This window comes from Dendropsophus ebraccatus, chromosome 2 (genome assembly GCF_027789765.1).
Source record: "Dendropsophus ebraccatus isolate aDenEbr1 chromosome 2, aDenEbr1.pat, whole genome shotgun sequence".
In the NCBI taxonomy this organism is placed as follows: domain Eukaryota; kingdom Metazoa; phylum Chordata; class Amphibia; order Anura; family Hylidae; genus Dendropsophus; species Dendropsophus ebraccatus.
Window position 1 is genome coordinate 153102122 of NC_091455.1, and position 25368 is coordinate 153127489.

The following is a 25368-nucleotide window of genomic DNA, read 5'->3' on the forward strand; positions in this document are numbered from 1 at the left end:
CTTGGTCCCTAAGGGGTTAAAAGGCCCTCCTGCCAGTGGCAGGACTACCACTGTAGCTGTTTCTACGGGGCCCACTTCATCAGGGACCCCGGTATCCATTCCTGTAATGGACCAGGCCCCCTGAGCTGTCATTTGCAGCGCGCGGCCACCCAGCAGGTGCTGCAAATCCTTCCAGAGGATATGGGGCTCTCGCTGTGAGCGCTCACAGTTCAATGTGTGGCTCTCTCAGTGTCAGGAGCCAGTGGCTCTGTATCCTGCCTATCACTCCTGCAGGGCTGCCATCAGGGGCCCTCCCACACACTTCCAACACACTTTGTAGAAAGCTTGGCTAATAGAGAATGTGGGGGAAGGATACGAGAGTTGCTGATGATTCTTTTGGTCTCTTGCATCAGCAGGACTCATCCACTCCCCCTGCACTCTCTGTGGACAGGCTGCAGAACCCCCTCACCCCTCATCGGTCTCCCTCCTCAGCAGCTGTAACCCAGTGTGCCCTCTCCCAGGTGACAGACGCTGTGGGCCCTCTCCTGCCTCCCCCTCCCATCCAGCAGATAGGTCTGTTCTCTCCGCTGTACAGCTCTGCAGTCAAAGTAGAGGGGGAGGGGCGGCAGGCTGCACAGTCCTAGTCCAGAGCAGACACTTTACAAGTGGACCCCCCAGCAGCTTGTATAAAAAGTGTGTGTGTGTGTGACTGGGTTCATATTGGTCTATCTGTGTAATGTGTGTTTCTGCATTTATGTTACTTGTCTGTTTTTGTGTTAATGGAGGTATATATGTAATCTGCATGTGTTTGTGTAATGTCCCACCACGGATGTTTGTCTTTACTTCTCTCACAAAAGCCTGTATTTCAAAGTATTAGTGGTGGTGAAGTATTAGTTAAGTTTTACCACTAGATGTCGCTAGTATATGTACTGTATGCCCAAGTCTTGCACAGCTGTAGCAGTTTAAGGGTTATTGTCACTGATCTGTGCACCAATGAGAGCTCTCTTTTCTGCCCATCTCTATCCTTCTCTTTTCTTGCACTCTCTTCTCACCCACTCACAGCACATGCTACATATGCTGTAGAAAGTTGTCACATGGGGAGTGTAAGTGTAGCCACACCTTTGAGAAACTTACTTTGGATTCTGTAGAGGAAGGACACAAGCCAGAACAGTCCCTACAGCGGTCAAGCCGAGCCCTGGCTTATGCCAGGTCCCGTTAGAGGACACACAACTAGTCAGTGTCCGGTGTAGTCTGAGGTGTGATAGTGAACAGACGCACATGGGAAACAAGAGCACTCTTATTGAAAGCAACCCTTCTATACACTATGCAGTGCTGAACGCACACTTAGAGAGGACATGTCCCCTATCATGCCAGCCCACACCGAGAACCTGTCTAAAAGTGCAGGACAGTATCCTGAAGAAATATGAACTGATCCGGATAGATCCCTTGCTAGAAGCCTATGTACACTCTCTCGTAGCGCGGGTGTTAACAGGAAACCTTTGCTACTCTGCTTATCCCAGGTAATGAGGTCTGGGGCTTGTGTCACCCTCTAGGACGGGTCGCCTGACACTGGTGGGCAATAGGTGGTGAAAAGACCAAGAGAGCCAAAACACGGACAGAAGTATTCTTTCTGCTTTCAAGGATTTCTATCTATTCTACTTCTCAAGTTCCGTCAGAGCACAGTACTACTTTGGGTTGGGACTCTCTCAACATCCTCCTCTCTACTTCTCTGAACTTCTTCTACCTCTCAGCACGCAACTCAGTCAGCATGGCTGTCCTCTTTCAAGCTCTCAGCACAGATCTGGTTCCAAAAGTCCAAGGCATCTTATCAAGCCAAAAGCCTATTGCATATGACTGTATCAAGTATTCCTGCAGTAAAGAGGAGTTTATTTATTGTAATGGGACTCTGATTCTTGTCCAATCACCAACACAGTCTTTGCATCTTTCTTGGGTCATCTCCCCTTTCTGTGGGTGGCGGTACCAATAGTCCAGGTGGGTCATGGCTCCACTCCAGACCACCTTGATAAGTACCCAAGGGACCCACAAATAGCCCATCGGGTTACTAACCACAGGGGAAAGGGTTTAGCCAGCCTCACTAAACTAAACGCAGGTGTGCCATCATACCTGTGTGCCCAACCGGCACTGGTATCAAGACAGCATAACACCTGGCTGAGCTATTCCCTGACCAACCACTACTGCAGTGGAGTCACACTTGATCATCTGGCAAGTGACCGGTCACACTTCCCAGTGGGGCTTCACCACATTTGTATCTGTTTAGTTGGCATATTTGTATATCATGTAATGCCTCTGTGTGTGTAAACTTGTATTGTGGATCTGCGTGTAATCTGCCTGTGTTTGTAACTGTGTGATGTGTGTGCATTCTAGTGTATATCTGTCTATTTATACAGCATGGGTTTCTGCATCTATTATGTATTTATGTCATTTGTCTTTCTGTGTGGTAGTACAATATACACATGTAAAGTGTCTGTGTATATAATATAATATATTATATATTATACATATATACAGGGGCGGATTAACTTTACCATAGGCCCCGGGCTGTTCACCAAGCCTGGGCCCCCCCACCCCACTGTAACTATGGAAGCACTAGCCTGGCGTTCATAGTACAGGATAGATAATGTCATGATGTCCAGATTTGTGCAAAATTGCCATAAAAAAAACTGTGATTTTTTTGCAAATCATGGCAGAAGTGTAGCCAGGAGACAGTATACCATTGAAAGTATAAATCTTTTTGGGTGGTCATGGGCCCCCCAGGAGCTCAGGGCCCCGGGCTGCCACCCAAAACGCCCCTATATGTGGATTATACTATAATATGGGCAGTATGGGTGGCCATCCAGGACTCCCAGGTGCCCCATAGCTGCTCACACTGTCCATATTCTGTTGCAGCCCCCACTCTACAATCCAGATTCCCAGACAGTCGCTGTTTTGCAGTGGTAGGTGCCATTACATGTATTGCATCTTAGCGGATTTCAATTCTCTGGTTCCCTGGCATCCTGCTCAGCCAGTTAGTGCGCTGTTTTTGGGCAATGTATCTCAAGATTTTGATCAACAACCTCCTTTCCTCAGTAACAGCATTGAATAAAGTTGTGGCTGGGTCTTCCAGCATGACAATGACCCAAAACACACAGCCAGGGCAACTAGGGAGTAGCTCTGTAAGAAGCATTTCGAGGTTCTGGAGTGGTCTAACCAGTCTCCAGACCTGAACCCAAAAGAAAATCTTTTGGAGGAAGCTGAAACCTGAAAAATCGGCATGAAAGTGTGACAAAATACCTGCTGTAGTGTGTGCAAACTTGGTTAAAAACTACAGAAAATATATCTGAACTTTAAAAAAAAAAGTTTCTGTACCAAATATTAGGTTCTGTTTTTCTATTGTTTCAAATACTTTTTGATCCAATAAAATGCAAAAAAGTGATTTGAAAATCAAAAAATGTGAATTAGATTTCTCTTTTTTTTTATAGATTCACTCACAATTGAAGTGTACCTATGATTAAAAATGCGAGACCTCTCCATCCTTTGTAAGTGGGAAAACTTGCAAAACAGTATCTAATACATACCTTCCCTATGTTCTTAGGTTTAAACAAAAATATATGGTCCTTTAAAAAAGGTTAACAGAAATGACTGTCCAAAAAATAAAAATAAAAATAAATAAATTCAAAAAATTACGGGGGTCAGAATACTTTTTCTTAAATTAATAGAAAGAAATCAGGTTATATAAATTGGGTCTTTTATTTGTTCTGACCCACTAAATAAAAGGTGAAAGGTATTTAAAAAAAAAATTATATAAAAATTATTATATATATATATATATATATATATATATATATAAATACACATACATATACACACACACATATATATACACATACATACATATATATATATATAAAAAATATATATATATATATATAAAAAAAATATATATATATATATATATACACACACACACACACACACAAAATAAATATATATACACATAAAATAAATATATATATAAAATAAATATAAATAAAATATATATATATATATTTATTATATAATAAATATAATATAATTATATATAATATAATTATATAATTATTATAATAATATAAATATTATAAGTTCCGTAAAAAATATTCAGTTCTTACTTTAGAAACTGGCTTTTAGATGTGCTTGGATCTCCAATAATGCACACATTGATATCACCTCTCAAAGAGGTACCTTCCATCGTTGTTTTAGGTACACCTCCAAACAACATTAGAAGTACACCTCGCTTTATTTCATCATTACCTAGGAAACCACAGAAAAATACATTTAAGCAGCATGTTAAAGTTAGTTACTTTTTTAGGCTGGGTTCACACTATGTATATTTCAGGCAGTATTTGGTCCTCATGTCAGGTCCTCATGGCAACCAAAACCAGGAGTGGATTCAAAACACAGAAAGGCTCTGTCCACACAATGTAAATAACTTCCATTATTTCAATACAACAGCCGTTGTTTTAAAATAACAGCACATATTTGCCATTAAATGACTGCCATCCACTCAATTACAACATTATGTGAACAGAGCCCTTCTGTGTTTTCAATCCACTCCTTGTTTTGGTTGCTATACAGCCTCAAACATAGAGCCTCAAATATACGTAGTGTGAACATAGCCTAAAGCAAATAATCAGATGAAGTTCGGGTTTCAGCTCACCTGTTGTTGTCCGGGACCAAAGTTTGTAAGTAGCGAGTGCACGGATCCTGGGTGGCAACCCACTTGTAGCAAAATTTCCGAAAACAAGAAGTAGTGGATCGAGCACTTCCAAGTGGAAGAGATAAACTTTTAAAACATAATACTTAATTCATGTTTAGTTTAAAAACGACACCCATATTAGGAAGTGCTCCGGCTGGCGACGCGTTTCCCTCATGCACGCTTCGTTATGTCTAAAGCCTTGCAATAATTAAAACAACATGTATGGCCATTTGAAGTTGTGGAATCAATAACATGATAAAAAACTGTATTATTTCAGCTGTGTGTGAAGCAAAAACATTGAACTGAATGTCTAAGTCGCAGCAGGCATGTATGTGTAAAGTTGCTGTTGCTGCATTAGAGATGTGTGTGTGTATAGATCCTATCATTCCTAATTTTAAGATCCGAATGGATATAATCTAGTTAATACAATATGGGGGGGGGGGGGACGCAATAGACACTAAACGACCCTAGCAACCAATCATATTCCACCTTTCACGTTCCAAAGAGTCTACGAGGAATGAAAAAAGTGTGTACATGTACCAAAAAGGGGGGGGGGGGGGGGGAATATATAAATACACACACACACACACTTTTTTTTTAAGATATATACACACACACACACACACACCTTTAGGGGGAGGTTACAACATGAAAATATATACTGTGTGCAGGTAGAAACATTTAAAATAGGAACCACCAATATATAGCAACTTGTAAAGAGCCCTAAAAATGTTATGGACAAAAGAAATTACTAAAGATATTCTGAGAACACCAATCAATGATTAATAATGAAACAAACGATCGTTCTTAAAATTTAAACACTTTGAGAACATTTTTCGTTTGGATAATAGAGCACCAGTTTCTATATGTAAAAACTTTTTTTTTTTGCCAATATCCCCCTCTTTTGCCAATATGGGTCTCGTTTTTTTTTTAAACTAAACAAGAATTAAAAGTATATGTGGAAGTGTTGGATCCACTACTTTGTTTCCAGACTTTTTAAAACAAATTAAATCTAGATCACTTTCCTGGCAAAGATTGCTTTATTAGGAACTAAAGCCAGGGGGCGACAGAGTCCAGCACAGCAGCTCTAGCTCAGTGTCACACTGACATTTGCTTTTCAGACCTCCATTCTGGAAAATCAAAGTAATAAAACACAGCACCTCCTAGAACAGGGGTGGGGAACCTTTTCCATGTCGAGGGCCGGTCGGGCATTAATAAAATCATTCGAGGGCCGCATACTGTGCGCGGCAGTTAGTAGCGTGGGTTTGCAGCACATGGAGCAAGGCAAAGTATTGTTCCCCCAGTGCCCCTGCTATTTTAGTTAACCCCCAGTGATGCCCCTTGTAGTCTAGTTAACCCCCCCAGTGATGCCTCTGGTAGCCTAGTTAACTCCCATCAGGCATGTCCCTGGTAGCCTAGTTATCACCCCCATCAGGCATGTCCCTGGTAGCCTAGTTATCACCCCCATCAGGCATGTCCCTGGTAGCCTAGATATCACCCCCATCAGGCATGTCCCTGGAAGCCTAGTTATCACCCCCATCAGGCATGTCCCTGGAAGCCTAGTTATCACCCCCATCAGGCATGTCCCTGGTGGACTTGTTAACCCCCAAATAAAAAAAAAATAAACATCCCTCTCACCTTTCCTCCGCTCCCACGCTGTCCAGGTCCTCTTCTGTCCCAGCTCCTCTGTGCCGGTCTTCTCCTGCAGGCGGCGCGCGCTGAAATGACATCATTGCGCGGCCCGCAGGAGACTGAAGACACGCGCCGCTCTGCTGGTGAAGAAGCCGGCACAGACAGCATCCTCCTGTATCCGGCAGCTGTCACAGACACCGGAGGATGCTGTGTATGCCGGCTCCTTCCTCCTCCAGAGCGGCGCGCATCACAGGGGAGCTGCGGGCCGCATCGGGAGGTCTCAGGGGCCGGAAACAGGGGTGGGGATACAAATGTAATAAAGAATAAAAAGATAAGCCACTGTGCTACATAGACCGTGTGTGAGGGTGTATGCATATGTTCATCCAGCTCACCTGCTGTCTTGTTAGCCCAGAGCTCCAGTCTTGCTGCCAGCACTGGCTCCTGTATCCTTACTTTGTGATAAATATGCTAGCTGCTGCTCTTTAGCTCCTTTATACAATTATCATGAGTCAGTACCTGTAATAGGTATCACTGCTGAGCTCAATCAACACATGTCAAGCATATATCTATAAACCACTCATCTATGCGAATTGTATTGCAATTAGCTATATGTGGTCAAATCAGATGGACTTATAAAAAATAAAAATAAAGAAACCTCTTATTCCAAGCAAAGTGTTTTGGTTCTATATTTTATCAGAAAAACATGCAACAGCTTAACACAATGGCAAGATACAGACCCACTGCAGACATGAAAATAGTGAAAAGCAGCCCCCCCCCCCAAAAAAAAAACAAAAACAAAAATGACACAAAAATAATGAGGCTCTTGGTTACCATTTGCAAACAGTGTAAATCACCCCACCACGTTAACCTTTCTCAGATATTCCTCACCTCATGCCTGGGGAAGGCTCTGATATATAATATAGAACCAAAACCAGTGTTTGGAATAAGTTTTTTTTCCTTTTCACAAGTCAGTCTGTGATGTGACGGACTTGTTGCAATATACTTCGGCTACACAAGCAATTTATGGATATATGCTAATACACCTGCACTTGGCTCCAGATTCTCCGGTGAGTGACCGAGAGCAAGCAGCAGTGGAGGAGTGTGCTACAAGTGTAAGAGTTTTGCCTGTTCCTTTGCACAACTCGTACAGGTTAGCAGGCCCGTATCTGCCATGAGGTGAGGTGAAGTCTTTGCCTCAGGCGGCAGATAACACAGTCCTTGAATGGGGGCCGCATCACTGATGAAGGGAAACACCGTGAAACAGCTGTCTGTGGATGGATACTTGGCCTTGGGTTTTCCCTTGTCATTACATTGACTAAGGGTCTATTTACACAAATATTATCTGCCAAAGATTTGAAGCCAAAGCCAGGAATGGATTTGAAAAGAGGAGAAATCTCAAGCTTTCCTTTATGATCTGACCTCGGTTTATAGTCTGTTTCTTGCTTTGCCCTAATATCTGAGATTATCTGCTAACGATTTACTTTGTGTAAATGGATCCTTATAGTCCTACTTAAAGGGGTTATCCAGCGCTACAAAAACATGGCCACTTTTCCCCCTACTGTTGTCTCCAGTTCAGGTGCGGTTTGCAATTAGGCTCAATTTACTTCAATGAAACAAGTTTCAAAACCCCACCCAAACTGGAGACAACAGTAGGGGGAAGTGGCCATGTTTTTGTAGCGCTGGATAACCCCTTAAATATGGTGGTTATCCTACAGGAGCCGCCTCTTAGCTGTGCCCTTCCTGGAGGGATAGCTGGCTAGTCCTGTGTTTTGAGACTCTTAAATGAGGCTCCACAGGCTCTTATGCACATTCCAAAAGGCATGGCTGTGTAAATTGCCTGTCAGCTCATTGCTGACATAAGCAATACACTGCACTACCGTATTTTTTATTTATGTATACAACTGGTATCAATAAACACTAAACATTTTCCCGCTAAAAAAAAAAAGCCAAAACCACTATTGTTGTGCGAAAGATAAGAACGCTACAGATCTTGAAATGTGGTGACAGTTTCTATTGCGCCAAGGTGGTAATGGTAAAAAAAAAAAAACTAATTTGGGATCAATGCAATCGTAGTAAACCAGAGAACACAATTATTATTACCGCACACTTAATAGCGTATGTTTGATATTTAAAATACTGGAAAAAGAAATAAATTTTTTAGTTTTTTCATGATGTTATGTCCCCCCCAAAAAAAATTTTTTGCCCCTAATATAAAGCATGATGTCACAAAAATCATTAGCATACGTTAATACATTACAGCGCTGTAACTGTATGAAGTGAGACAGCTCAGATTTTGAAAATTTAGCTTCATTATTAAAGCCCCAAACTAGTTGCAGCACTAAAGGGTTAAATTTCCTAGCATGTTTTTGTAGAGTAAATAATGCAAACCCTTCTATTTTAATTCCAGTTTGTGAGGTAGCAAAGCACCAAAAAATTCAAAGGGGTCAATACTTTAAGCCACTTCATTCCTTTCCTGTGAGTGTTCCATTTCAACACAATTGTACAAAAACAAGATTTTATTGCAGTAATCTCTTTACATACTGTCCAAACCTCTTAAGCACAGCTTCACAAAGGACGGATCACAGCGAAAATCTTGCTGTGAGTTTTGCAATGGGATCCATTACAATCCAAGGTCCTGGCAGTTCCCTGTGAATTCATACTTGCAGCGGATCTTTCAGACCGCTGCAAGTCTGTAAATCACCCTCCCCCTTGATGAGGAGGGCAGGGAGGAGGGACAGAGAGGTTGTGCAAAGTTAGAGCACAGATACTCCCATTTGAAGGGGCATAGCGGTTTTATAAATTAGCATTGAAACAGATCCAATGAATTTGTATTTCTTTCAATGTGCATTTTATTACACTTAGTGATGAGCGAACATGCATCTCGCGATACTCAAGAAAATCTCATCCATTTCCTGTAAGTTTGGGCACTATTTCTCAGCCAATAAACATGCAGGAGACTCTTTGGTGCATCCTGCGATCACGTGGGACCCATACATGTCGATAGCAGCGATTGGTGATGACCCTGCCATATAAAAACGCGCAGCTGGCAGACCTCTCTTCAGACGCATGCTGTGAGAGATCAGGGACAGAGCTGCTGCTGGTCAGGGAGAGCGTCAGTGTAGGATTTAGCGTTCCAGTAGGCAGGGAATACTAGCAATACAAACAGCCCTTTTAACCTCTTAAGGACATAGGACGTATGCGTACGTCATATGTCCTCACTTGCACTTCAAAGCGGGGCCGCGCGGCGGCCCCGCTTTGAAGTGCCGCGATCCCGGGTGCCGCGAGTAGCCCGGGACCGCTGCTATTAGCGGGCACGGTCTGATCGCCGTGCCCGCTAATTAGCTAATCGGAGGCAGCTGTCAAAGTTGACAGCTGCCTCCGATTACCGGAGGCAACGTTTCCCTGGGGTCTAGTGGGGGAGATCGCTCCTCCGGGAACTTGTCCCGGAGGAGCGATCTCCGTTACTGATGCCGGCCGGGGACGCGTCCAAGATGGCGCCGTCCTCGGCTCGGCACTCGTTCGTTTTCGGCTGCAGCAGCCGAAAGCAAACGAGTGCCGATCTCATGGATCTCTGCAGCATATCTATGCTGCAGAGATCTCAATGAGAGATCCAAGTGTATATACTAGAAGTCCCCCTAGGGGGGCTTCTAGTATATGTGTAAAAAAAAAAAAAAAAAAAAAAAAAAGTGTTAATAGTAAAAAGCCCCCTCCCCTAATAAAAGTCTGAATCACCCCCCTTTTCCGAGGTTTTAAATAAAAGTAAACAAATAAATAAATAAAAACATGTTTGCTATCGCCGCGTGTGTAATCGCCCGAACTATTAATCACATTCCTGATCTCGTACGGTAAACGGCGTCAGCGCAAAAAAATCCCAAAGTGCAAAATTGTGCATTTTTGGTCGCTTCAAATCCAGAAAAAATGTAATATAAAGCGATCAAAAAGTCGTATATGCGCAATCAAGGTACCGATAGAAAGATCACATCATGGCGCAAAAAATGACACCTCGCACAGCCCCATAGACCAAAGGATAAAAGTGCTATAAGCCTGGGAATGGAGCGATTTTAAGGAACGTATATTGGTTAACAACGGTTTGAATTTTTTACAGGCCATCAGATACAATATAAGTTATACATGTTATATATCGTTTTAATCGTAACGACTTGAGGAACATGCATAACAAGTCAGTTTTACCCCAGGGCGAATGGCGTAAAAACACATTTCCCCCAAATAAAAGAAATGCGTTTTTTTTTTTCAATTTCACCACACTTTGAATTTTTTTCTAATTTCGCAGTGTACTTTATGCAAAAATTCAGCCTGTAATTGCAAAGTACAATTAGTGACGCAAAAAATAAGGGGTCATGTGGGTTTCTAGCTGGAAAAATGCAAGTGCTATGACCTTTTAAACACAAGGAGGAAAAACCGAAAAATAAAAACGAAAATGGGCCATGTCCTTAAAGGGTTAAAGGGCTTCAAATAATTTTTTAATAGTATTACTACAGACTGTTGGCTGCTACCACGATTTCAGAAGCACACTGTGGTGACCAGCTGCTGGCAGAAAGGGGACATTAGGTGTTGCATTCAGACCCCTAAGAAGTGCTCAGTACTCTTGATTTAGTGGCTGGTGGTGCTGCTGTACTACATTGTATTGCTGGGAGTTGTAGTACACCTGCATAGAACTTCACTGTTTATTGATAGATTTTGTCAGGAGAGTGTGTATAGGTGCAATCACTACTGGATTGTATGCCACAGACCCCCAAAACTAGTGGGACCACAAGTATTTTTCCTGATTTCTGTATTTCATACGCAAGGCCTATCTAAGTTCCATACTTTGCAGTGTCCATAAAATAGTGAACCCCAGGGGTAAGGGTCGAGGACGAGGGCATGGGCGTGGGGTTCCAAGCGAAGCAGCTGGCAGAGGGCGTGGTTTAGGGCAGGGTGACAGCAGTACCTGTTGAGTTGGGAGCAGTGGCACACCACAGATGTGCAGTCCCTAGCTTCCTTTCCCAACTCACAGGGTCTCATGGTAGACAGATATTGAAACCGCAGCAGTGTGAACAGGTGATCACATGGATAGCGGATAATGTGTCCAGTAACTTATCCACCATCCAGTCTTCCACGCAGTCCACCCACGCTACCCAAGGGAGTGGAAACCTTACTCCAGTAGCTCAGCCTCCTTCCCCCAGCCTGGCCCCTCCAGGGAAAGGAGGGATTCAGAGCCACCACCACCACGCTCCCAGGAACTCTTTTCTGGACCCTTCCCCGAGTCTGAGCAACCGGAGCAGTTGATCTGTCCTGATGCCCAAACTATGAATCTCACGCAGTCAGTGGGTGATGAGAGTGGGGACTTGCAAGCGGGGTTGGAAGAGGTGTCAGATGATGACGATGAGACCCGTTTGTCAGACAGTGAGGTTGCGGTCATGGATGTAATTCAAAGTGAGGAGGAGAGTGAGGAATTGGAGGAAGAGCTGGATGAGGATGAGGTGACTGACCTGAGCTGGGTGGATAAGCCTAGTGAAGACCGTGCTTCTAAGGGGGAGGCAAGTTCACCCGCAGGACCGGTTGGAAGAAGAAGAGCAGTGGGCAGAGGGAGAAGCAGGGGCAGAGAGAGTAGATCAGCCACTGTTTCACGGAGTCAAACTCCCGTGCCCAGGGCTAGATGTTCCCAAGTCTGGAGGTTTTTTAAAGAAACTGTGGATGTCCGACAGACTGTAGTGTGCAACGTGTGCCATGCCAGGATCAGCAGGGGAGCCACAACTACCAGCCTAACCACTACCAGCATGCGCAGGCATATGAATGCTAAACACCACACTCAGTGGAACAAAGGCTGTTCAGTGAGTGCAAGTGGCACACCTGCTCCTTCCCCTGTGTCAGACGCTGGCTCTGTCAGGCCCCGCCCAGGCCCCAGGCACAAGGGCCTGCCGCCCTACACACCCTCCAGCAAGGTGTCCAAGTGCAGCGTTTAACTGTCCCTTGCCTCCATGTTGGCTACTGCTGGGCCTTAACTGGCATCCATGTTGACTACTGCCGACTACTGCTGTGCCTGCCCTTGCCTCCATGCTGGCTACTGCTGGGCCTCAACTGGCATCCATGTTGACTACTGGTGTGCCTGCCCTTACCACTCAAAACGGTGGGGGGAGAAGTGGGGAGTCACACGATGCAGGGAATGTTACCAACTACTAGAGTCAAATTCATAGTCAAATTCAATTTACCTTCCTTGTCTTGTCCATTTCGAACCATTTTATCTGCGGATGTCATCTTATCTTAGGGGTTTCCTCTGCATTCCTTTCACCAGTACCTTCTACCTTTTTTGAATGTCAGAGCCGTTTTGAAGGCAGGATTGACCAGGCCTTTCACCAGTAGCTTCTATCCTTCCTTGGATGTTGTATTAGCCTTTTTGAAGGCAGGATTGACCGGGCCTTTCAACAGTACAGTCTACCTTCCTTGGATGTTGTAGCCTTTTCAAAGGCAGGATTGACCAGGTCTTTTTAATAGACACTTGCTCTCTCTTAGAGACTCTTTAAAGGATTGAAGGTGAATGCATTCGTTCAAATCAAATTCCGGGGCCTCTTAAAAAGACTGTATTGTTATTCTTTGTCCCTACCTCCAAAAGATATGCCTCTCACGCACAACTGCATGTGGGTGTGAGGCTAAATCTAGCCATAATTGTACTGTCCATCTTGGTCTGGGTCTGTGGTGTCAGGCTAAGTTTTTGGGTGGTCCATATGCTACCAGTGTTTGAATGGTTCCATGTGTTCTCACCGCCATGCTGTGTCAGGCTAAATTTTGGGTTGGTTCAAATGATAACTTTGCTTTAATGAAACTCTGTGCCTCACCGCCGTGCTATGTCAGGCCTAATTTGGGGAGGCTGACTTGCTACCTCACTTTTAATGGTTCTCTGTGTCATCACTGCCATGCTCTGACGTCACACTACGTCTGCGGAGGAGCGGGACTGGTTGCTGGGGGCCCACCAATCGCGCCCCGGCCAGCCAGCCAGCTGTTTTATTTTTTTTATTTTTTTTTTTACTCTTACTCTACTGTGTCAGGCCTAATTTTTGTGAGGTTCCACGCCTGCCTCATCTAACGGCCAGTAATGGCCACTTTATTTTTTTTTTTATTTTCTAACCTTCAATTTAAGTTTTAAAATCAAATAGACTTCAATTCAAGTGCAATTTTGCAGGGCTGTCTGGTCATCTATTATATCTCCAAGATACACGCCACTGTTCAAAGGAAAAGATAGTGATAATGGTGTATCCTAAATTTAGCATCCTTGTGTTGTCCATTTCGTACCAGACAATCTGTGGATGTCAACTTGCGGGTGTTCTCTGCCGTCCTTTCATTTTTTAGCTCGGGGCCTCTTAAGAAGACTGTATTGTTATTCTTCATCCCTACCTCCAAAGAGATGCCTCTCACGCACAACTGCATGAGGGTGTGAGGCTAAATTTAGCCATAATCAGGCTAGATTATGCACCTACCTTGGATGTTTTTGCCGTTTTGAAGGCAGGATTGACCAGGCCTTTCACCAGTACCGTCTACCTTCCTTGGATGTTGTAGCCTTTTTAAAGGCAGGATTGACCAGGTCTTTTTAATACACAGGCTACAGCACTTGCCCTCTCTTAGGGTGGGTTCACACCTACAGGATCCGCAGCAGATCTGCAGCAGATTTGATGGTGCAGATTTCATGCTGTGTTCAGTTAATTAAATGAAATCTGCCGCGGATCTGCCGCAGAAAATCAGCTGCGGATCCGGTAAGTGTGAACTTACCCTTAGAGTCTCTTTAAAGGATTGAAAGTGTATTCGTTCTAATTCCAGGGCCTCTTAAGAAGACTGTATTGTTATTCTTCGTCCCTACCTCCAAAGAGATGCCTCTCATGCACAACTGCATGAGGGTGTGAGGCTAAATCTAGCCATAATCCGGATATTTTCGTTTTACGCGCCGCAGCACTGCCATGGGTAAGCGCCAACAGACTGCTCTCAAACTGATGAACAGCACCTTCTACCTTCCTTTGATGTTTTAGCCGTTTTGAAGGCAGGATTGACCAGGCCTTTTACCAGTAGCTTCTTTCCTTCCTTGGATGTTGTAGTAGCCCTTTTGAAGGCAGGATTGTCTTTTTAATACACAGGCTAACACACTTGCTGTCTCTTAGAGACTCTTTAAAGGATTGAAAGTGTATTCGTTCAAATTCCGGGGCCTCTTAAGAAAACTGTATTGTTCTGTGTCCTCACTGCAATGCTCTGACGTCACACTACGTCTGCGGAGGAGCGGGACTGGTTGCCGGGGCCCGCTGATCGCACCCCCACCAACCAGCCAACTGTTTTATTTTATTTTTTTTGGTCTAGCTGTGGCCGGGGCCTCACCACCCCCGGTCGAGAGACATCAAGTGTACCCTTGATGGTGAGTGGTGACTGACAGCAGGCCTAACCAGTTAGCTGTCAGCACCTGAGTTCATGTCCACTACATATCCCAACCCCTGGACACACTCCAATTTTTGGGTGGGCTCACTTGCTTCCTTACTCACTTGTAATGGTTCTCTGTGTGCTCAATGCCATGCAGTGTCTGGCCTAATTTTGTGGTGGTTCAGTTGCTTCCTCACTCACTTGTAATAGTTCTCTGTGTGCTCAATGCCATGCAGTGTCTGGCCTAATTTTGTGGTGGTTCAGTTACTTCCTCACTCACTTGTAATAGTTCTCTGTGTGTTCAATGCCATGCTGTGTCTGGCCTAATTTTGGGGAGGCTGATTGGCTACCGCTTCAACCTTGTTCACTCTGTCCTCATCACCATGCTGTGTCAGGCTGAATTTTTGGCTGGTTCATGATAGGCTACCTCTGTCTTAATGGTTCCCAGTGTTCTCAAATTCCAGGGCCTCTTAAGAAGACTGCATTGTTCTATGTGTCCTCACTGCCTGACGTCACACTACGTCTGCGGAGAAGCGGGACTGGTTGCCGGGGGCCAGCTGATCGTGCCCCCGGCAACCAGCCAGCTGTTTAATTTTATTTTTTTGGTCTAGCCGTGGCCTCACTACCCCCGGTCAAGAGGCATCAAATGTACCCTTGATAGTGAATGGTGACTGACAGCTGGCCTAGCCAGTTAGCTGTCAGCACCCGGGTTCGTGTCGACTAAATATCCCAGCCCCTGGACTCTAATTTTTGAGTGGGCTCACTTGCTTCCTCCCGCACTTTTAATGGTTCTCTGTGTGCTCACTGCCATGCTAGGTCTGGTATAATTTTTGTAAGGCTCACTGGCTACCGCTTCTACCTTGTTCACTCTGTCCTCACTGCCATGCTGTGTCAGGCTGAATTTTTGGCTGGTTCATGATATGCTACCTCTGTTTTAATGGTTCCCTGTGTTCTCACTGCCATGCTGTGTCAGGCTGAGTTTTGGTCCATATGCCTACCTCTGTTTTAACCAGGCTGTTGCACAGAATTAGACACAATGGTGCCATTAGGCAGCCTCAGAGGCAAGCATACATGCTGCCCCTGCTGTTTCCTGTCCATTTCCGTTGTGTTTCCATCAATTTCTGAGGTTGACAGGTTTTAACACGACCTTCCCTCTACCGAACCCTGCAAAAATGCTCGAGTCTCCCATTGACTTCAATGGGGATCGTTACTCGAAACAAGCAGTCGAGTACACATACATACACTATATACATCATGATAATTACGTTAATTAAAATGCACAATAAAATGTAAGTACAAGCGAAGTACTATAGAAATATAGTTATCAATGTGTGTGAAAAAAAAAAAAAAAAAAAAAAAATTTATATATATATATATATATATATATATATATATATATATATATATATATAAAAAAAGCTAATTGTGCAAGGAGTACTGTTGATTTTTTTTAAAAAGGCGGAGGAGGAAAAAAATGAGAACTATAAAGTGAAAGCAAACCTTGTCATGAAGTGGTTAACCCTTTAAGGATGGGGCCAATTTTCATTTTTGCATTTTCGGTTTTTCCTCCTTGTGTTTAAAAGGCCATAGCACTTGCATTTTTCCACCTAGAAACTCACATGAGCCCTTATTTTTTTCATCACTAATTGTACTTTGCAATGACAGGCTGAATTTTAGCATAAAGTACACTGCGAAACCAGAAAATAATTCAAAGTGTGATAAAAAAAAAAAAAAAACGCATTTCTTTTGTTTGGGGGGAATGTGTTTTTACGCCATTCGCCTTGGGGTAAAACTGACTTATTATGCATGTTCCTCATGTCGTTACGATTAAAATGATATATAACATGCATAACTTTTCTTTTATCTGATGGCCAGTAAAAAATTCAAAACATTGTTTACAAAAATATGTTCCTTAAAATCGCTCTATTCCCATGCTTATAACGCTTTTATCCTTTGGTCTATGGGGCTGTATGAGGTGTCATTTTTTGCGCCATGATGTTTGCTTTCTATCAGTACCTTGATTGCGCATTTACAACTTTTTGATCGATTTTTATTACATTTTTTCTGTATTTGATGCAACCAAAAATGCGCAATTTTGCACTTTGTGATTTTTTTGTGATTTTTTTGCGCTTATGCCATTTACCGTGCGAGATCAGTAATGTGATTAATAATTCGGGCGATTACGCACGCAGCGATAGCAAAGATGTTTATTTATTTACTTTCACTTAAAACCTGGGAAAAGGGGGGTGATTCAGACTTTTATTGGGGGGGGGGGGGCTTTTTACTTATAATTTTTTTTTTTTTTTTTACACATATACTAGAAGCTGCTGCAGCCGAAAACAAACGAGTGCCGAGCCAGGAACGGCGCCACCTTGGAAACGTCCCCGGCCGGCAGCAGGTACGGAGATCGCTCTTCCGGGACAACGTCCGGGAGGAGCGATCTCACCCACTAGACACCAGGGATAAGCTGCGTCCGGTAACGGGTGCAGCTGTCATGTTTGACAGCTGCATCTGATTACTGTATTAGCGGGCATGGCGATCGGACCGTGCCTGCTAATACCCGCCGTCTCGGGCTACAAGGGGCATCCGGAACCGTGGCGGTTCATAGCGGGGTCACTGCACCTCCCCGCTCTGACCACCTCTTACGGGCGCATGACGTACGGGTACGTCATGCGTCCTTAAGAGGTTAAACAAAGCTGTTAATCTGAATCCGTTTTGGCAGATCCGCAAATTAAGGTGTAGTGGAAAAAAAAAAAAAAAAAAATAGATGGCAAAAATGTAAGCAACTAATCAGGGGGCCATTTTACAGCTATTCCCTTCATAAAATGGGTGCCAGGAGATGCACTGTCAGCAAATTTTGCATTCTTCATAGGGGTGCCCCTTTTGCAATCATGGACCGTATTTCAACCTGTCCTAATTTTTTACGCCACGTATTGCAGACCGCAAATGTACTGTATGTATGAATAGGTCCATTGAAATTAATGTGTTCTGTGTTTCCTAGTCAATGAAAATGGATGAAAAATACTGAACGTGTGAATGTAGCGGTGTGTGTATGTGTGTGTGGTGGTGGTGGGGGGAAACGACGCTTGAAAAACGCTTTTTGAGTACAGAAAGAGGGTTTTCTTGCCTAATAAAATCTATTAGTGTGTCATAAAAAAAAAAAAAAAAAAAAAATGACAGTTACACTTTAAGGAATAAGTACTAAAAAGTATTCTTGAAATTCTTGTGATTGCTGCCCCCTTACAGCTCTGTATAACCAATCCCTACTAACAGGAGATGTCCCATATGATTGGAAAAAGGCCAATGTTATACCCATCCACAAGAGGAACCCAGTAACTACAGGCCAGTGAGCTTAAAGGGAACCTGTCACCCCCCGTGCCGGGGTGACAGGCTCCTGACCCCCCATTAGAGCCCCCTATACTTACCTAATCCCGCCGGGTCCCACTTCTGGAGGTAGTCGGGTGATGAAGATCTCAGCCGCTGCAGCCCGGCGCACGCTGAGAGATGAGCCCAACACCCATAGAGAATGACAGGAGTCTCCAGCGCTCCGTCATTCTCTATGAGCGTTGGACTCATCTCTCAGCGCGCACCGGGCTGCAGCGGCTGAGATCTTCATCACCCGACCACCTCCAGAAGCGGGACCCGGCGGGATTAGGTAAGTATGGGGGGCTCTATTGGGGGGTCGGGAGCCTGTCACCCCGGCACAGGGGTGACAGGTTCCCTTTAACATCTGTAGTAGTAAAAATGATAGAAACTCTTAAAGATGATATGAGATGACCAGCACGGCTTTACTGCGGGTCAATCATGTAAGACTAATCTCGTTGTGGTGGTGGTGCCGTGGATATCGCCTATCTGAACTTCAGCAAAGCCTTTTATACAGTTCTCCATAAAGAGCTAATAGAGAAGTTAGAGAAAAAAGACGATTACTTACGGGTAATCTTGTTTTCGGTAGCCCATGACAGCACCCCTTGAGAGCACCTCCCACCGCAGGACAGAAAACAGGATATAAAAGTTTGACACCTCTCCACAGACCTCAGTTCGTTAACAAGTACTCCAGCGGAAATAAAACATACAACACAGAACATAACAAAAAAATTTTCAGCCACCTCTAGGTACATTTTTACGGGCAGGGTATATTTGAGGGGTGCTGTCATGGGCTACCGAAAACAAGATTACCCGTAAGTAATCGTGTCTTTACCCTACCGCCCATGACAGCACCCCTGGAGATTTGTAATAGCTAGCCATAAGCTAGGTCAGAAACTGGCCTAAGCTGAACACGATAGTGTTTGAAAAATGTATGAACAGAACTCCAGGTGGCAGCTTTGCAAATTTGGTCTAATGAAGCATCTGCTCTCTCTGCCCAAGATGTTGCTATTGATCTGGTAGAGTGGGCAGTGAAGAATGGAGGAGGATCTTTCTCTTTACTAGTGTAGGCTAGCGAGATACACTGCTTGATCCATCTACTAACTGAAGCCTTAGAGGCCGCTTTCCCCTTACTTGGGCCTAAAAATTGCAGTAATAGGTTCTCTGAGGACCTGAACTCTTTAGTGACTTTTAGATATTTAAGCAGACACCTTCTAACGTCTAGCGTGTGAAGAGTGGCCTCCTTTTGATTTTTTGGAGCATTGCAAAAAGGAGGGAGAATAATGTCCTGTTTTTGTGAAATTCTGAAACTACTTTGGGCAAAAAAGTGGGAAAAGTCTTCATGACCACTCTGTCTTCAAAGATCTGAGTGTAAGGAGGATGAGCAGATAACACCTGTAGTTCGCCTACCCTTCTTGCTGTAGTTATGGCGAGGAGAAAGGACATCTTGATGGTTAACATTTCCCACTGAGGTACTGTAACTCTTTTCGGAGGATTTAGACGGGAGGCGGCAGTAATAAATCTTTTCACAAGAGAGTTGTCGGCCAACTTATAGTTTAGAAATTAGCTTAATGCAGAGATTTGGACCTTCACGGTACTTGTACTCAAGTTCATGTCCAGTCCCGCTTGGAGGAAACTAAGAACTAAGGGGATATTAGGCTGATCTAATGGATCCTGGCTACCCTTTGAGAAACTAAAGGAAGGCCCTCCAGACACGAAAGTAAATGTTTGACGTGACGTCCTTCCTACTAGAAAGTAGGGTATTTATCACACCATCCGAGAAGCCTCTTCTTAGGATTCCCCGCTCAGCATCCAAGCAGTCAAGTGGAGACTCCGGGATTCTGGGTGCACTACTGGGCCCTGCAACAGGAGATCTTTTATTTCTGGAAGAACACATGGCTGACTTGTTGACATTTTTCTTAGGCAGGTGAACCACGGCCTTCTTGGCCAGAACGGAGCTACTAGAAAAATGGTAGCTTTGTCCTCTGATTTTTTTGATGACTCTTGGGATCAGTTTGAAGGGGGGAAATGCATACCCTTTTTCTTTCCCTCAATGTAGGGAGAATGCTTCTACTGCCGTCGGATGTTCTAGAGGATTTAGGGAGCAGAACTTGTGTAGCTTTCGGTTCTGTTTAGTGGCAAAGAGGTCTATGGACGGATTGCCGAACCTTTTTGTTATGAGGAGGAAGATCTCGTTGTTTAGGGACTACTCTGTTTGATTTAGCTGTACTCTGCTTAGGAAGTCCGCTACCCTGTTTTGCTTTCCTTTTAGATGCACTGCTGATAGCGACATTAAATTCTCCTCTGCGAAGAAAAAAATTTGCGATGACAGATTCAAAAGAGTCTGTGATCTTGTGCCCCCCTGCCAGTTTACGTATGCAACTGCTGTTGTGTTGTCTGTGTAGATCAGTATGTGATTGTGGCGGATCTGAGTTTTGAAGGCTTGTAGGGCCATCTGGATAGCCAACAGTTCCTTATAATTTGAGGATGAGTGCCTGACTTGAAGGGGCCACTGACCTGGTCTCATCTGGGAGCCCATATGAGCCCCCCAACCCCAAGGACTTGCGTCCGTTGTGATTCTCAGTAATGGATGTGGTGACCAATGAATGCCCACTGATAGATTGATTGTATCTAACCACTACCGAAGTGACAGCCTTGCTTCGGATGAAAGGGGGAAAGGTAGGTCTAGTGTCTCCTGTGCTCCGTTCCAATTGAACAGGATGTTTTGTTGTAAGGGTCTTGTTCTGAATTGAGCCCATCTTACTGCTGGGATTGTTGAGGTCAAAAGACCTAAGACAGACATTGCCTCTCGCAAGGATGGTCTGAAGGTTAAGAAAAGCTTATGAACTTTCTCTGATTTGTCTTTTGACCTCTGGCAGGTATGGCATTTGGACTGTAGAGTCCAGTAGGACTTCTAGGAAGATGCATTTGGGTGATGGGATCAAATTTGATTTTTTTGTGTTGATGTTCCAACTCAAAGACTTTATAATTTGTGAAGCTTGGTCCAGATGGAGAAGGAGAGGCTGAACGAATCAGAGATGAGGAGGAAATCATCCAGGTAGGGAACTAGAACGATATCTTTCATCCTTATAATTGCCACCATATCTGCCACAATCTTTGTGAACACCTTTGGTGCCTGGGAGATTCCAAACGGCAGTGCCCTGTACTGGTAGTGGCACCATTGTCCCTTGATATTCACAGCTAGCCTCAGGAATTTCTGATGAGATGGATGAATCGGGACATGGTAATACGCATCCTCTAAATCTATGGATGGCATCAGGCAGTTTGGAAATAAAAGATGCAGAGCAGATTTCAGAGTTTCCATACGGAAATTTTTGTATTTTAGATGAACATTCAGACCTCTTAGATTTATAATTACTCTGAAGGAGCCGTTTGGCTTCTTTACTAAAAAGAGGGGAGAATAGTACCCCGTCCCCCGCTGATCTAAGGGGACTGGCACTATTACGTTTTTGTGAATCAAGGAAAGCACCTCTAATTCCATAGCTGCTTGCTTCTCCTTGTCTGAGACAAGTCTGGTGGGAAGATATGTCCCTCAGGACACTGCTGAATTCCAGCAGAAGACCCCGAGACACAGTATTTAGAACCCAGGGACTGGAGGAGATCTCCCCCCAGGCTGGGGCAAAAAGGGACAGACATCCCCCCACCGGACAAACATCATTGTGGATTCTTGGTTTTGTCCCTCCCGGAAAAAAGAAACCCTATACCTCTACCCGGGGCTTTAAACCTCTTATTTGAGTCCTGTCTAGGACGGAAGGGCCTCTTATACTGTTTCTTGGCCTGGCTCTCCTGAGATTTAGGCTGACCAGGGAATCCCTTTTTTCTGTCTGAGGCCTTCTCCAGCAAGGAGTCAAGGACCGGACCAAAAAGACTCGCAGTCACACGGGATGGCACATAATTTTCCTTTGGCTGCAATATCACCTTTCCATGTTTTCAACCAGAGGGCTCATCTGGCCGAGTTTGAAAGCACTGCTGCTTTTGCTGACATTCTCAGAGAGTCTACAGAGGCCTCAGCCTTAAAGTCCCCTGCTTTGGACAATACTGGAAAATCATTAAGGATACTGGCCGAGGCATTGTCATTGGTTAGTTGTGTTTTTAGTTCACTCAACCAGACTCTTAAAGACCTAGCTACGCAAGTAGCCACCACACTGGTTCGTAGTGTGCTAGTTGTGGCCTCCCAGGTCTTCCGATTGAAGTGATCCGCTTTCGGGTCCATAGGACCTGGCAAGGAGGCTAGATCCTCAAAAGGCAGGCTATCCTATTTTGCCAACCTGGCTATGGACGCATCAACTGCTGGGGCTTTCTCCCAGGTTTTACAATCTTGCTCTTCAAACGGGTATTTTCTATTGTAATAACGTGGCACAAAGAATTTCCTATTTGGGATATCCCATTCTCTTTTAATTAGGGTTTAAATACTTGAATGCAGAGAGAATGTTCGGCCTTTTTTGGGGGCCAAGTCCTGATATAGAGCATCCTTTGCGGACAGTGGATGTTTCGGATCTTCTATGTTCATAGATGAACTAATAGCTTTTATTAGCTGATCCGTATCCTCGGCCGGGAACCATGTTTTACTGGAGACCGGTTCTTCCTCTACATCAGAGACTGTCTGTATCTCCCCTTCTTCTACGTCCTGCCATTGCATAATAGGGGATGGCTCGGACTGGACTAGGCTACCCGAGGGACCAGGGCCTGTATCTGGGAGAAGGAAGTTCTGATTTCATCTCTGACCATCTGTTTGAGACTATCAGCCAGAGACCTGGATTCCTGGGCTACCATACGATCTACACATGTAGGGCACACAGACCTATGGTAATCCTCACTTAATTCCCTTCTACATTCTCCACATTTCTTGTGACAGTCGCTCAGAAGATCTAGATTCCTTAGGCTGGGGGATTATCTCTAAACATAAACACATGTTGCCGGGCCTACTCCCCATACTGCCCCGCGCTGACGTCAGACGCCAGGGTAATCCCGGAAGTCAGCACGCTAGGATGCCTCGTTCCCCGGAGGCCACAATCCCTCAGCCGGGGATCACCGCCTCCAGTTGGAGCCCCGCCAGAGTCCGGAGAGACCCCCGCCAACTTCCAAGCTGCTCACCAGAAGACCCTTACGCCTGCAGGGAGCCCCACTCTTCCTGTCGCAAACTGAGGACCTGCGGCCCACTCCCGATGGAGTGTCCCCAGACCTCCCATCCACAAGGACAGAAAACCTAAACTAGGTCTGTGGAGAGGTGTCAAACTTTTATATCCTCAGGTTTCCTGTCCTGCGGTGGGAGGTGCTCTCCAGGTGTGCTGTCATGGGCGGTAAGGTAAATTAGACTTAATCCCTGGATAGTTTAGTGAATTTGTTGTTGGCTGAAGGAGAGATATCAGAGGGTTGTTGGTAATGGTGTATATTCCGAGCAGAGACTGGTTACAAGTGGTGTGCCACAAGGGTCTGTACTGGGTCCTATTCTTTTTAATATGTTTGTAAGTGATATAGGAGAAGGTTTAGTAGGTAAGGTTTGTCTGTTTGCAGACGACACAAAAGTGTGCAACAGGGTAGATATTCCTGGAGGTGTCAGTAATATGGAAAACTGTTTAGCTTTGCTAGATAAGTGGTTAAAACATTGGAACATTGGAAATTGAAGTTCAATGTTTCCAAATGTAAAATAATGCACAGAGTATTATAATTGGCAGTTCTGTGTTGGCAAAGACTTCAGAAGAGAAGGATTTAGGGGTGTTTATTTCTGACAGCCTTAAAATGAGTCACTAGTACAACTAAGCGATGGGAAAAGCAAATTGTATGCTGGGCTGTGTAACTAGAGGTATAACCAGTAGGAAGAGGGAGATTGCGATGCCGCTGTATGGAGCTCTAGTGAGACCACATCTGGAATACTGTGTCCAGTTCTGGAGACCTCACCTAAAAAAAGGACATTGATAAAATAAAACGGGTCCAAAGACGAGACACAAAAATGGTGGAAGGTGTGAGGTATAAACCATATCAGGAAAGGTTTCAATCAAGTCTCCCCTTTCCCTTTTTTCCTCCAGACTATACAGATTAAAATCCTTAAAAGTTTTTTTTTTTTGCAGAAATCAATAGTACAGACAATTTTAAGAAACTTTGTAATTGCGTTTGTTAGCCGAATAATGCATTTTTATCATGAAAAAGCAGTTTGAAGCCCTCCCCCCTGTATTCATTGTTCTCTATGGAGGAGAGAAGATGAGGCTCCAAAACAGGACAACAGAGTTAATTTAAAGCTACATCACCAGGCTCTCTCCTCTGATGTCACCACTGACCTCTCTGACCTCTGAATAGAGCTTTCAGCGGCTCCCTGTTGTGTAATCCTTTGTTCTTTGCTGCCCACTAACCTCACTCGTCTTTCCTCCCCCCTCCCCTTTCCATAGCACAGACAGGACCTGTCTGAGATTTCCCAATTATGAGCAGTGGATGACAGAAAGGAGAGGAGGGGGGACCTGGGAAAAAAGTCTTGTAAAATGCAGATAATTGCATATTTGCCTAATAAACCCAATTACAACGTTGCTTGAAATCGCCTGGATTATTGATTTCTGCAAAAAAAAAAAACAAAAAAAAAAACCTCTTAAGGACCCATGACATACCGGTACGCGGGTTCTTTAAGAGGGCGCAGCGGCCGGCCGGTACGCGATCGGGAGAGATTGCCTGCAGAAATACACTGCAGGCCATCTCTCCCCATGCCAACGATCGCTGCTATTGGCTGATCAGTTTAGATTAGCCAATAACGGCGATCGGAACCTTTCCGGGCCATCGATGACCCGATGACCCGGAAAACAATGGCAGCCGGTGCTGTCCGAGGTCGGCATCGACTGCCATTACTGTTAAAAGTAATGGTGGCCATGGTGCCACGTCCCGATCACAGCGATCAAAGTCCCCAAAAATGATAACTGCCTGCTCTGGACCCCTCAGCCAGGTAGCTGAGGGGTCCAGAGCAGGTATTTGGCCATACTAACTGGATCCCGAGGTCCCGATCGGTGTCTTCCGGGTTTTGTGACGTCATCTTCTTCCGTTCGGGTCTTCGGCCTTTTCAGTCGGCCCCTCCGATGTCCGACGTTTTTTTCGGCGCTCTGCTACCCTCTAGTGGCTGAAAAGTGTAAAACACTTAGCAGCTAGAGGGATGTTCAGCATGTAGTAAAGGTTTTTTTTTTTTTTTTTTCAAAATTTTTTTGTTGTTGTTATTTCCGCACCTTTACGCCGCTGAGTGTTGATCTGCATCGCACGTAAGTGCGCTG

General features: G+C 44.5%; 1 protein-coding gene across 2 annotated transcripts in view; it reads right to left on the reverse strand.

Annotated features, from left to right (window-relative positions):
• Window positions 1-25368, reverse strand: part of LOC138784709 (maternal DNA replication licensing factor mcm6) — a 105077-nt gene that overhangs the window by 48461 nt on the left and 31248 nt on the right. For both annotated transcript variants that reach the window (XM_069960367.1, XM_069960366.1), the window contains exon 8: window positions 4128-4269. In XM_069960367.1, coding sequence (XP_069816468.1) covers window positions 4128-4269 — 142 coding nt within the window. The remainder of the gene's footprint in view (window positions 1-4127; window positions 4270-25368) is intronic.